The sequence below is a fragment of the Gracilinanus agilis genome, chromosome 2, assembly GCF_016433145.1.
Source record: "Gracilinanus agilis isolate LMUSP501 chromosome 2, AgileGrace, whole genome shotgun sequence".
Classification (NCBI taxonomy): Eukaryota; Metazoa; Chordata; class Mammalia; order Didelphimorphia; family Didelphidae; genus Gracilinanus; species Gracilinanus agilis.
The window spans coordinates 225113574-225128604 of record NC_058131.1 but is presented as its reverse complement, the minus strand read 5'-3'; the positions used below and the strand labels follow the sequence as shown (position 1 = coordinate 225128604).

Sequence of the window (15031 nt, the reverse complement as noted above, 5' to 3'; positions counted from 1 at the left end):
CACTTTGTACAACTTTTATGCATTTAACATTTTCTGTTCAACATTATAGTAATTGTATAGTTGCACATATAGTTGTATCTTTCCCAGAACTTAGAATAATACTTTGTGTACAGTTACATAGTAGATATTTAATAAATAATAGTTAAATGAATCATTAAGTGATTTGTAGGACTGTATAAGCACTATTTACTAAAAGGCTTAATATCTTTGATAATGACAAAATCCTAGTATCTTAGTTTATCGTTTTGCTCTTTCATGTTATCATATTTTAAAGCCTTTTAATTTTGTTTATTTCTGTCTAAATTTTAGAGTTAGAATGCAGTAGCCTGTTGGCTGGGAAGCTGAAAGATCTGGATTTTAATTTTGGCACATCACTAACTTTCATTGTGATCTAAAATAAAATATCAAAATAATTTAATCTTTCTGGGCCTCTCTCTTTCTCTTTTCTATAAATTGAGTAAATTGAATATATGATACTTAGGTATCTACTAGTTCCAAAACTGTTTAAATTCTTAATGTTCACAATCTGCATTATTTGTATTTTAATTAGCTATTTGAAGACAGAAATTTTCAACCTGCATTTCTTTTTATCTACTTTAGTAACTCTAGTCCAGTATTATATTTGTAGATATTTAATATATATATATATATATGTTTTGAGTTAATTAGTTAAGTTATATATGAACTTTAAAAAATTAAAACATGAATATTTTATTTAGTCGCCTGATCTCCTTTTTCTCCCTTCTCTTTAAGATCTCAGTGGTTCAATAGCATCTCCAGATGTCAAACTAAACCTTGGTGGAGACTTTATCAAAGAATCTACAGCTACTACGTTTCTGAGACAGAGGGGCTATGGCTGGCTCTTAGAAGTGGAAGATGATGACCCTGAAGATAACAAGCCTCTCTTGTAAGTTAAAATAATGCTACTTTTTTTTTTGGTTATTAAAAGATAGTTTTGCTTCATGGATGGTGATATTGCTCTCTAATTTTTTTTTGAAACAAGAGAGAGAGCTTAAAGTGTTGTTTTTAATTAATAGGTTTTATTAAAACCAAAGAATTTTAGAGCTGGGACCAATCTCAGAAGTCATCTAGTCCAGTCTAACTGAAGCAAAAATCTTCTGTAGTATCCTCAGCAAATGATCGCTTGCCTTTTTTTTTTGAATACTTGTTAGAAGGGGCTTACTTATGCTGTCCATTCCCTTTATGGCGTCTATAATTTTCAGAAATTTCTTCCCAATACAAGTAGGAATTTGACCTGTGATTTTATTAGATGGGGAACTCCCAAGTGAGGGAAGTCCCTCTACCAATGCAGATCAGCATCATTTCTACAACTTAAAGTTTTATAGTTGTATAGAATATTTAAAAGCTAAGTGACTTAGCCAGAGTCATACAACCATTATATTTCAGAGGTGGAACTTGAACTCATGTTTTCCTGGCTTCGAGGTTGCCTCTCTATCATTTGACCATATTGTTTCTCCTTTATATTGAGCATAATTCTGGTTTACTGTAACTTTCACCCACTGATTCTAATTCTCCATCTGGGGCTAAATGGAAAAGGACAAGATAATTCTATTAAACGAAGCTCTCTCCTGTCTTCTCTAAGGTCTCCTCTTCCTTTAGTTAAATGTCAGCAGATCTTTTCATCAAAACTTAGATGACATAATTTTCAGTGCCCTTACTATCCTGGTGACCTTTTGGTTAGCCTCTAACTAAAAACAGAGATATTAGAGACCTGGAAATAGTATTCTGAATGTAATCTAAACAGGGCTGAGTATAAGAAAACTCAGGGGGCAGCTGGGTAGCTCAGTGGATTGAGAGCCAGGCCTAGACACAGGAGGTCCTAGGTTCAAATCTGGCTTCAGACACTTCCCAGTTGTGTGACCCTGGGCAAGTCACTTGACCCCCATTTCCTAGCCCTTGCCACTTTTCTGCCTTGGAGCTAATACACATGGCTCCAAGGTGGAAGATAAGGGTTTTTATTTAAAAAAAAAGAAGAAAACTATCACCTCCCTTGTTCAGGACACTCCCTCTGTCAAAGTGATTTTTATATCATATTCTCTCTCCTTGTGTCATCATAAAGTATGTAAGCTGTCAATTTAGGAAGAACTCTTAAGAAGCCAGAGCATTTCCTTTCCTTTCTTTTCTCTAGTGGATCTTGTAATTAACAGGTTTGGTCAACTTGATATTCAGTGAAAGTAAAGATGACCCATGGGATCTATAACCTCAGATGGAAAGACATATTACTAAAAGTTGGCACTTCCAAAACAGTCCTGTATAGATCTATACCCAAGCTCAAGATTATAGTCCCTAGCCTTGGTAATTCTTAAGTGGCAACATTCCATATCTTTGTGTTCATATCCTTCAATAATTTTAGTTGTTTCTTTGACCCTTGATGCTTTACTTAGTAGTTACTTAGAAACTGTCTCCTTTCATTCATTATGTATTGTGAAGGAATTTTATTTTACATTATAGGGAAGAACTGGACATTGATCTGAAGGACATTTACTACAAAATTCGATGTGTATTGATGCCAATGCCATCACTTGGTTTTAATAGGCAAGTGGTGAGAGACAATCCTGATTTTTGGGGCCCTTTAGCAGTTGTTCTTTTCTTCTCAATGATTTCATTATATGGACAGTTCAGGGTAAGTAAGCTGCTTTACTTCACACATATTTTAAAGTTTTTAAAGTATTTGAATGGTGAATGTAACCAATTCATAGTTAACTAAGTATATAGGTATTTTTAGAATAAAAAAAATTTTGGTCAATCAAAAATTTTGACTAAACTAAATTTCCTCTTCCTCATTTGATTTGCTTGCAGAATTAGTGAAGGAGAAGCCCACAAGCCTGATTTATTTAGTATTGGTCTGTTAAATCAACCAATTTGGCTTTTTTCTGTATTGATAAAGGATGATAAATATGTTCAGGGGTTTTGACTTGAGGTTCATAGACACCCCCCCAAGGGGAATGTGAATAGATTTTAGGGGATCCCTGGGACTTGATGAGGAAAAACTATATTTCAATATAATTGGTTTTCTTTGTAATTTTATGTATTTTGTTTTTTGCATTTAAAAACATTATTCTGAGAAGAGGTCTATAGGATTCACCAGATTGCCAAAGGGTGTTCATGGCAGGAAAAGAAAAGTTAACTGCTGAATTTGATGATACTGTCAGTGAGTCATATAATACAAAGACAGTAGTAGTTTTACTCATACTTTATGTAATATCCAAGATTAGAGTAAGTGAAATTTCACAAGTTGTGTACTATTTTTGTAGATCACTGAAACAATTTCCTCAGTCTCCATGCCTGTTTTTTGTCCTTCCCTTTCAACTTTCAGCAGCTATTATTTTTATAGGCCATTGATTTCCTTCTTCTCCAGTATTCCTCCTAAATTCTTAATCTCCCAAATTCATCAGTGATTGCTTCACAAATGCTTGCCAGTGTGCTAATTTTCTCCATTGCAAACAGGTATCACTTAGAGAAGATTGTCAAACTCCCTGACTTCCTCCCTCCCTCCTTTATTTCCTGTTTCCAGGTCATTCTTCTGTGTTCAAACTGCTCCAAGTTTTTAGAGAATCAGAATAATAATTTACTAATTTGTAATTTAACCCCCATACATATGGCAAAATTACTAATCATAGGTATATCTATAAGACACCTAGTAAGAGAAAATTTGAATACTTTAGGTCCAGGCTTATTATTTTTACTTCTATAAGTTAGTATGGTGCTTTTCTAGACTTTTAGCATTGAAAATAAGATGATCATATTGATGTTTGTTTAACTTTTTGTCAGTTTTTATGCCACTGAATTTGAAATAAAAATTGTTCCAAAGCTATTGCTATAGTCTCTAACAAATTGATTACAACAACTCTCTCATATTTTAGGCAGCAAACCAAAACTGTTTTTTCCCTGTCTGTTTTCATTTTCATCACCCTATACCCAAGACTTCATTTTTAGTACCAACACACACATGCTGCCTGCCAAAACCAAAACCTCAAGGTTTGGTACAAGATTTTATGAAAATAACAGGTCTTTCTGCAAAAAAACTTAGCAACCCCAGAATTATGTTACCTCCAAATTCTAAAAGATAAGAGGAATGTTCTCTAGACTTCCCAGCTTCTAGTATGTACTCTTTTATAACCAGCGACTTATATGTAGCCATTAAATTTGGTCTGTAGTGATTGAAAATTAACTATGTACTTTACATGAAGAAAAAAACTGTTTAATTTTTTATTTTCTATTAAGGTGGTTTCATGGATCATAACTATTTGGATATTTGGCTCCCTAGCAATTTTCTTATTAGCCAGAGTACTTGGTGGAGAAGTAAGTAACTCTTCATGAAAATTATTCTTTATTCAGGTGATTTGTGTTCTGTAGACCAATTATAATTTGTATGGTTTTAAGAATAATTCATTTGTTAATAATAGACAGTAACATGAGTGAGAACATTTTCTCTCTCTATGTACTTGACTTTTAACAGTCTCTAGGAACTTTAACTTGTTGGGGAAGGTATAACCAAAGATTTTAGAACTGGAAGGGAAAAATCATTTAAAAGAATGTTCATATTCCTGTAGATGAGGAAAGGAGGGACATTAGAACAGATCTTTGGAGGAAGATCCTGGAGGTAGAGAGAAAATTTGAACTAGTTTTCCAGATTCAGAGAAGATTCTATATCATATTATGTATCTTCTCTTACCCCCAATTAAAATGATCAGTATTTTATGTTATCAGTTTTTACTGAATTTTCATGTCCTAAAAGTGTCCTTTATTCATTCTAGTTTCCATTTCATTAAACCAGGAATATTAAATTTGCCAAATAACTATGATTTTGTCAGCAATCCGGGTATAACTCAAAGTCTAAAAGTTGGGTGAAGCTCAAGACAGTTCAAATGGCTTGGCCATGGTCACATAGCTACTATCAGAATCTGAATTTAAATCCAGTTCTTCTCAAGGCTAATACTTTCTTTATTGTAGTACTTTATTCTCCAATTGAATGTAAAGGGAACTGGGACAACTATACATCTTTTCTTTGTTTTTTTTTTCAGCAGGGTAGAAGTGGTTCCCTATAATTATATTTGTATACTCAGGCTTTAGAGTTTTTATTAATAAACATTTGTTTTCTTTTCCTCCAACCTGTCTCCATGAGGGAGGGAAATAAAACCTTTGTATATACACAGTTAAGCAAAACAAATTCCCATTTTTGACTATGTTCAGTCAGGCTTTAAATTTAAGGGAGAAAACCTATCTTAATTTTATACTCTTATTCTCTGCCCCTTAGTAAAGTAGTTGTTTTTCTTCCTCCATTTTATAAATATATATCATTTAAATCCTGTTTCAAAGTTGAACCTGCGTCACACCATTTCTCAAACTATCATCTGCTGGATTACGTGATAAAAATAATGAGTGTGAATTTCAGTATAGTGATAATTTTTCTTTCTAGGATATCAAGTTAAGAATTATAGATGAAAAATATTACATGTTAGTTTTCAGAAAATAGATTTGTTTTTTCTCTTTTGTTTTTCTAAATATCCTCCATTTTAACACAATATTCTGTACCCCTATGCCTTTTCCTTGCCTTTCCTTTAATTAATATTAATTGTTCAACCAGTATATTTTAATCTTAAAAAGTACTCTGTTCCCAAATTAATTTGGAATTGTTGCCCCAGATATAATTAATATTATATATGCACATTATATGAATTTATGTATATATCAGGAAATATATTCCACCAGAACCAAAGGGATGGGACCACTCCTATTGCCTACTTTGACAATAGAATTCACTTTTTGTGATTTATTTTTTCTTCTCAAGTTGGTCTTAATATTCATTTTATCTCATTTGCATGAAAGAATTGGCAAGTGGAAAAAGAAGGCTGGGGCCTGGACTATAGTGATTTTGGTAAATAATATGTGAAGTGTGATTTACATGTTACCTCATAATTATTTCTTAATTCTTATATGTTACTTCTAAGCAAGTAGTTCCAAAGTTATTCTAGTTTTCTGGATTCCTATAATACTAATTTTTAAAATTCACAGGTTGCATATGGTCAAGTTCTTGGTGTCATAGGATATTCGTTACTTCCTCTCATTGTAATAGCGCCTCTACTTTTGGTGGTTGGATCATTTGACGTTGTATCAACACTAGTAAAAGTAAGTTATACTATCTTTCATTTTTAAAGGTATATAATATCTTTCCGTGAAAAATTATTATCCTTTCCCTAGCTTAAAAAAAGATTGAGGTACCATAAAAAAAATGATTTTTGTTTAATAATATACTTTCCCCCAAATAATAATGATAAAAGAACAAGTGAATGAAGCAGGCATTTATTATTTGCATACTACATGCAAATCACTCTGCTATGTTATGGGGATACAAATAGGCAATCCCAAGTTTCAGCAGTAAGAGCCAATGGTCCTTTGAGTGCAATGGCAAAGCAGATCGTATTGCTTTTTCTTTAATGTCATTTTTACTAATAAAGTCCAATGATTTGCTGACTTGACAGTACCAAAGACTTTAATTACAAAACTTTCTTTGAGTCTTCAGTAGTTTATAGGAGCAATTGCCAGGTTTCATCTTTATAGGAATTGCTTCCTAGGATGATGATGATTCTAGGCACTGGGTTGGAAGCATTGCTGTTCTAAAAACTTGGGTTCAGGGTTGTTATCTGTCTTATCTGGATCCAAGGGGAAGTGGTAGTCAAGATGGTATTCAAGTTGGTGTTGATGGTTTGATTTTTCCTGAACATGCTACTTCCTATATTCCTCACTGCTTCAGCTAGCCTGACCCACTTGCCCTGTGAGTGCCAGTTGGCAGGGGATGACTGACCCTTCTCCGTAGGATGTTTTTTTAGATGATTATTGAAGTGGTCAGGCTGAAAGCAGGATAGGTGGCCTGGGAGGGTATTGCTACTTCCAGGGTTCTTGTGCTCACCTGCCTGTTGGTGACAGTTGAGTTGAGTAGTTGTTGCTTGTAGTGATGAGGAAAATAGGCATTTTAATTATTTGTAAAGCCTACTTTGGGCAAAATATCGTGGTATGTTTTGGGAATACAAAGATAAATGAAATAATGTCCATCCTTAACAGAGTTTATGTTCTACTAGGGGCATACTTGCACATAAATAAGTAAATAAAAAGTAATTTTAAGTGATAGGGCTAAAAACTTGATGCTAGGATTGCTTTGAAAGAAGTGAGAATTTCATTACTAATTTAACTGAATTGACTTAAATTAGTAGTCCTCTCAGTTCAAGGTATGATAGAGTAACCAGCAAGAATTTGTATCCTCTTGTTTGTGCTTCACCCTATTGGAATTTCTTCCTCATTAATATTTACTTACTCCACAAGGCAATTTGTAGGGAAAATGCTTTGGAAATGTAAGTTTTTATTATTATTCCTCTAATTCAAGGTCATTTGAAAGGTCTAAAAAGCAAAAACAAGGATATGCAAACTACTGAATTAAGAAGGAATTGTCTGCCATTTAGAATTGTAAAAATCTAGTAAATATAGTCTAGCACCCTTTTCTTAGCTGAGCAAACAGAAATTCGGAGAGGTTAAGTAACTTGTCCTAAGGTACATCACTGTTTAATAGTATATAGACAGGCCTGGAATCTAGATATCTTGACTCCTATTCTTGTTCTTCTAATAGAACTTAAGTATCCTTGGAATGCTATTTAAATTTTCTAAGATAATAGGTGGAATGTGGTTTGTCTGTAGTAGATGAACTTTTTCCCTTATGTATAATGGAATCCTTTTATTTGCTAATGCAATATCTTTTTCTCTCCTAAAGCTGTTTGGAGTCTTTTGGGCTGCCTACAGTGCTGCTTCCCTATTAGTTGGTGAAGAATTCAAGACCAAGAAGCCTCTCCTGATTTATCCAATTTTTTTATTATTCATTTATTTCTTTTCCTTATATACTGGGGCGTGATCTGAACAAAAAAGGCATATATGGGTAGGAAATTATTACATACATATGCAGGCTGGAAATTCATGTGGAATAGATTGGAGAAAACATGTATGTAGATGGTCTTATATGTCCCAGTTGTAAAGACAGGTTTAAGATTTAAAAGCCTGCTTATCCATTACTATTTAAGCAGTTGTAGCTATATAGATGTGTCAGAATTCTAAATTTTGTTTAAAATTCTTCATATTTCAGTGAATAAGATATAAAAGCATTGTGTTTATAAGATCATGTCAGTATATACCTGAATACCTGTGCCAAAAGCACCAGGACTGGGTTATTGTATTACACTTGAAGGGTAAATATGGCAAGATCTTGATAATCTAAAAGTGCAAATTTTTTTTCATTTAATAAGCTGAATTTTTTTCGCACAGCAAATTCTGTAGTTATATATTTATAAATACATATATATATTTATGAAATAATCCTGATTATTCACAGAATATATTTCTGTATGACCTAAAAAATGAAGATATTTTAAATTTGATGCTTAAAATTTCTTTAATTTGGCCATTGAGTTTTATAGGTTTAAATTTGTTTTTTAAATTGTACATAACATTTTTGTATCTATTGCACAGCTTTGACACTTCCTTAAGAACTCTTGATAGTAACTTCTAAGATAATTTTAGTAGTTACTACAGTAGATTGAGTTTGTGCTTTTAAAAACCATTTTTGAATATCCAGAAGTCTGATTTAAAGTTCCTATTTATATTTCTGACCAAAGGAGCAAAGAAATGTATTGTGTATGGCATTTATTAAAATTGTTAATATTAGGAAAACAATATATTTACAACATTAGTAAATAATTTTAAAGCGTGAATCTTAAGTTGGACAGTAAAAATGATTAGTTTTTTTAGTAATAAAAATCAAAGGTGGCAGAGAGAAACTTAAAATTCACATTAAATTGTTATTTGAAATAGAAAAAAAAATAAAATGTTTCCCAACTCTGTGTGTGATTTATAATACCTTGTTTTATATTACATTTAATCGCCTAGTATTTTAACAAGTGCAGTGTACTTTGACAGTTATGAAAATTTTCAAAGAAAATGTTTAGGAGTCACACATAACAGTTGAAATTGTCTTTCTTCCAATAATTTCACTCTAGAAATCAAATTACTTAATTGTATTCTTTTATAAAAAAAAAGCAGATGAAATATTTTCATCATATGTTGGGGTTAAAGGCCATAGACTGGCAAATGTCCATCAAGTATTATCAGATCATTATATTGTGTCTGCTTTAACTCCTCCTTTCACAGATTTGTTCCTGGACTGCTCTTTTCTAAACTGGAACCCTCAGTAACTTTAAACCTTAGTAACTCTTACCAAATCAACATTCCTACTTCCATGAACTTGGAAAATAAGAATGAAAAAGACCAGTAGAGAAAATAGGTCTCACTGTCATTATCTTCTATATTACACAGGAAAGACTTGAAGGCAGTATGGGTTTAGAATTTTGTGAAAAATGAGCTAAACGATTTTATAAACTTAGAATGGATAGCAGATTAAAAGTAATAAGGAGAGAGGTTTCTAGAAATAAAAGATTGAGAAATATTGTTACAGTAGATTGAGGAAGGAGATAGAAGAATCAGCAGTGAGGTAACAGACAACTTTATACATTTCAGAAGTCCCCGCAGTCACCACTACTATAGCACAATAAAAGTAGTTTGAGATTTTTGATGATAACTGACCTTATGTCAAAAAAGACTAAATTTTGTGTGCAGGAAGAAGACAAAGTATGCAAAGCATTTTAGGTATGAAGTCATTGAAAATGGCTAAAAAGCTTTAGACAATAAACTTCTGTTATCTGGAAAATTGATTTGTGTCGAAATATCTGAAAATTAACAGATGAATGAGTTGGTATTGTGTGTACCTCTCTGGGTTGTTACAAAAAGTTTTCATTAAGAACAAGAGTAGACATAAGCGTATTTTCTCATTTTATCAGGCTCAACATACATAGCATTTTGACATGAGAGAGCCATGCTGAGTGAGGAAAGTTGTTTAAGTAAAGGATTAGATTGAAACAACAGTTGAGTACAAACTTGTATTATTATTTTAGTAGTGATACAGTGATAGAAGTGAAGTCTTTTGGTTTTTAGATTTTTGTCTAATGTATTGATTTAAGATGAACATGGATCAGTCTAAGAATTTTTAGATGATGTCATGGTTGACTTGGATAAAAAGAAAGACTAACATGTGCAAATCTTTTCAAATGGTGAACCAAAAAAAATCATAAGATAGCATGTTTTTAGCTTGTTTCATGAATATAAAAATGCATTTTTGATTATGAAGTCATTTAATGCTTTTGTTTTTGCTGGAAGAAAAAATCCCCACTGTTCATTTTATGTAGAATTGTCCTTACAATTTCACAAGTTTGTACATTTTTAAAGACTGTCTTCATTGCTACCCTTTTCCCAATACTTTTTGACATACTTTAGTTAAACTTAAAAATTACTACAAACTTAAACTTTTATGTAATAATAAAAGCTATAACTCCCATTCATGTAGTTCCTTAGGGTTTACAAAGTGTTTCATACAACAAGTTATCTCATTTGATTCACATAGCAACCTGCATGATAGATGTTATTCTCTATTATCCCCATTTTATGGATGAGGAAAGAAGCTGAGAAAAATTAAATGACTTACCTGGAGTCACAGCTAGTAGGTGTCTAAGGGAGAATTTGAATTTGGATCTTGCAGACACTGAGTCCACTCTATTCACTTCACCATTTGATTGTTCCAATATGTATACTATATGAATATTATATATAACCTGTAAAATCCTGTAAGATTATTTTATTCACCTTCCTAAAAACAGTAATATTTCAAAAATTACCCTGGATATAAACAAATAATAGTCATTTTTCATTTAACAGGTTAGTATACATTTTGGCCTTCCATGTATCTAATGCCTTAAGCCAATTGTCATATTATCTTTTGACTGACAGATTCCCACCTATGTACCTCCGTCCTTTATGATCTTGGGCAAATCCATTAACCCTCATGGGCTTTAGTTTCTTCATCTGTAAAATAAGGAGCTTGGTCTAAATGTTCTCTTAAAGTTTTCCAGCTCTAAATCTTTCATCCTGTACTCTAGGATTGCCTCACAGTCTCATGAAATTGACTGTGAAGCAATCTGAATCCTTGTTTTGGTATAGGCTGAAATAATTCTCAATAATGCTATGGAGGGGTTATTTCAGGCATAGATATATAGTCATCATATTTCATACCTCATTCTCCAAATGTGTACCTGAGCTCATAGGTAGTGTTATCATTTAAAATTTCACTTTAGAACTTGAATTTTTAAAATTTTTTCATTATTTTTGGTGAGACTTAGTAAATACTTAATGGGTGCTAGTTGCCATTTTTTGAGTAAATAATTAGAATTTAGCTTTTCATTACAAATAAATAGTTAAAGCTTTTATGAAATACTGACATGTCTATAACAATATTTCCTGAATAGTTGTGAGTTCTGTATATACGTCACTGCATTTTTAAAAATATATGTTTCATATTCTTTTTTTAAAAAACCCTTCTGTCTTAGAATCAATCCTGTGTATTGGTTCCAAAGCAGAAGAGTAAGCAGTAAGGTCTAGGTAATGGAGGTTAAGTGACTTACCAAGGGTCATATAGCTTAGAAGTGTCTGAATCTAGATTTGAACCCAGGACCTCTCTCCTAGACCTGGCTCTCAATCTACTGAACCACCTAGCTGCCCCCTACTTCATTTTCTTGATAATGAAACAACATGAAATCTGTTTGTAATCTTACCTTGTCTCTTTACAGGTTGGAGATATATTTGGTATTACATGAAAAGAAATGGTAGCTGAAATAGATTCCATTGAAAGGAAAGATAAAAAGTTATTTGATACATAAATCATTCATTTTAAAACAATTTTGTTCTGTTTTTTTCCTCACCAAATTTTATTTTGTAAGTTAAGTATTTTTAGAGTTTGTAGTAAGGTAGTAGTAGCAGAAGTTTCTGGGATGCAGTTGTTAAAATAACTACCTCCAAGTTTTTTACTGATAGTTATCCGTAATGGAAACTATAATGTGTAGCAGAGTATATGGGTTTTTTCCTTTTGAAGTATTTAATCTTGGATTTATTTTGCAAGTGCTATGCAAAACAGAAACCATTAAGCGTCCTAAGTAGTTTGATAAAGAAATGAATATAAAAGCTATAAAATAGATTTCATAAAAATTATTTTGAATTAACTTGTTTATCAAATGTATAAATTTTGTTAATACTTTTTAAACTATGTATACATTCATATTTGTAATCATGTTCTGTTAAAAACTTTTTAAACTTAGGAAGAAAGCAATATTAGGCTTATCAAGAATCAAACCTCGGTTTGTCTGTAACCACAGCCACTGTGCACTTAATTTTAATTCTAGAAGAAAATTTAAGAAATTGACTCAAATGACTTATTTTGGGGAGAGGTTTGGCATCTAGAAGAAAAATGAAAGAAAGCTGAGAAAATTGCTTTAAAGATAATAGCTTTTGCATATAGTAGATACACACAGTTGACTGATAAAAATTTGACTGCACAGTTTTGTACTGCAGTTATAATGATTGTAAGTATAATAATTGTACACTGTAAGTAACTGAATTAAAATTGCTCTTTGTAAATTGACATTCTTCCATAAAGGCCATATTCACAAGTAGAATATCTTCACCTATCTTGATCCATATATGGAAAAATTCCAGAATGAATAATCTTTTAAAACATGAAAACAAGTGTTATTTATGAGGATGGGTCTTTTCATCATTCCTTCATATTTTTCTCAGGCCTGTTTTAAGAAAATGATTTGACAGATTCTGGATTTCCCAGATTAAAAAAAAAATGAAAAAGAAGAATGATGCAGTGGTAGTTTCACAGTGACACTTTGAGAACAAAAGATACGTTGGATCTCATCCTGAATTTTAAATAGTAATAGATATTCCTGAAACTGAAAGATTTGGTATATGAAGATAGGTATTATAGAGATTTTCCAAGGGTGAATGTATACATGGAAGCTCAGCACATATTTCCCTTACATATGCTTATGTTACCAACCTCAAGTGATTAATAGATGTTTCATGCTCAGTTTGTATACCCCCCAGGAAATATGAGAAAGTAAAACCAATATTGAAAAGAGTAACTTGATAGGAAGGAGCTTAATCTCAGAATCAGAAGATAGGAGTGAGTGAGAAAATTTTCAGATGGAAAATTCATTATAGAGCTGGCTTTTCAGAAAATACAATGTTAGTGGGGGAGGGTTGGGGTGAGTTTGATCAGATCTGGGATGGGGCATTGGGAGTTTAGAGAATGGAGTTTATGCTGTGATAGCTTATTAGCAGAATATGAAGGGGTCAGAGCATGTTAATCCTTGAGGAATGAGCTCAGACAAAGTAGCTGACTAAAAAAATTTGTTAAAAGTAAATGAGGCTATTGGTCCACATTCTGAATGTCCACTGTTGGCTTATTATAGCAACCAGTAAGCAATAAAGTATACCTACTATGTACACAAGGCAAAGTATCAAGGGCTGGGGTTACTTTTTTTAAAAAATTGCTTCCTTGCCTACAAGAAGTAATGGAGGAGAGGGCAGTGAGGTTCAGTGAATTAAGAGCAAGGTCCTGACCTGACCTGAGATGAGGTCCTGGGTTCATATGTGGCTTCTGATACTTCCCAGCTGTGTGACTCTGGGTGTCACAATTACCTAAGAACCAATACTTAGCATTAATTCTACAACTGGAGGTAAGAGTTAAAAAAAAGTAATAGAGGAGACAGTATTTACATGTATATATACAAATAAAAAATCAGATTTTTTTTTCCCCAGTGAGGAGGGAAATACTAGTAGCTAGGAGATATAGAAAAGACTTTGTGTTAAAAGTGACACTAGCTGAGCTTTAAAGAAACTAGATTCTGAGAGTTTCTGAGAGACTGGGAACATTCTGTGCAGTCCCATGTATATCAAAAATCAAGGCCAGTGACTAGGACATCATACTTAATAAGGGAGTAATGTACAGTAAGCTTGAAAGGGTAGGTTGGAGCCAGATAATGAGGGGCTCAATGACAAAAAGGAATATGTATTTGATAAAAATAATAGGAAGCAACAAAAGTTTATTGAATTACAGAATGGCTTGGTTAGAATTAGGAAAATCACTTGATTAAAGATGGGAGAGACTTAAAGCAAGGAAAGCAATGAAGAAACTTGCAGTAGTCCAGAGCAAAAGGTAAAGAGCACCATTACTAAGGCGATGGCATGAATAGAGAAAAGGCAACAGGTGCAATTGTAAAAATGTGAAATTGATAAAATTAGGTAACATGGATTGAAGGGAATGAGAAATTGAAGATGACATTGCAGATTTGTGTGACTGGATGGTGGAACCCCTTAACAAAAGAAGGGAAATTCAAAATAGTAGTTGTTTTGGGGGAAAAGAATGATTTCTGCTTTAGACATGCTGAGTTTGAAATTCTTATAGGACATCCACTTGAAAACATTCATTGGGTATTTGGTGATATGGGAATTGAACTTGAGAGAGAAACCAGGATTGTATAAATAGATCTGGGAATCATCCACATTATACTGATATGATAGTTAAACCCAGAGGAGTTGATGAGGTCTCAGAGATAAAGGATGGAGAGAAAAGAGGAGCCCAAGAGAGGTCATGATCATGGTTCATGAAGTGGATAATGACACTACAAAGGAAACTGATAAGTAATAAAAGACAGGAAGAAAACAAAGCAGTGTCAGATTAGTGTATTGTCTTTTATCTACAGATTCTCCCACCACCCAATGTTTAGCTTCATTGCCATTTTACATGTCCTACCTCTTTTTAAAAAATTTAAACCCTTGCCTTCCATCTTAAAATCAATATTCTATATTGGTTCCAAGGCAATAAGTACTCAAGGGCTAGGCAATGGGAGTTAAGGGACTTGCTCAGGGGCACACAGCTAGGAAGTGTGTGAGGCCAGATCTAAGGACCACCTGGCTCTCAATTCAATGAGCACCTAGCTGTCCCCTACCTGAAGTTTTTCTCTTCACCAAATTGAAAAGAAACTAAAAAGTCTTTAAACTTAAGTAGCAGTTTCTTCAC

General features: G+C 32.8%; 1 protein-coding gene across 1 annotated transcript in view; it reads left to right on the top strand.

Moving 5' to 3' along the window:
* YIPF4 (Yip1 domain family member 4) overlaps positions 1–8340 on the top strand; it is a 22315-nt gene extending 13975 nt beyond the window's left edge. Inside the window, exons 2-6 of the mRNA XM_044660971.1 lie at positions 754–907; positions 2473–2644; positions 4246–4323; positions 6037–6150; positions 7784–8340. Coding sequence (XP_044516906.1) covers positions 754–907; positions 2473–2644; positions 4246–4323; positions 6037–6150; positions 7784–7921 — 656 coding nt within the window. The 3' untranslated portion in view covers positions 7922–8340. The remainder of the gene's footprint in view (positions 1–753; positions 908–2472; positions 2645–4245; positions 4324–6036; positions 6151–7783) is intronic.
* The last annotated feature ends 6691 nt before the right edge of the window (positions 8341–15031 follow it).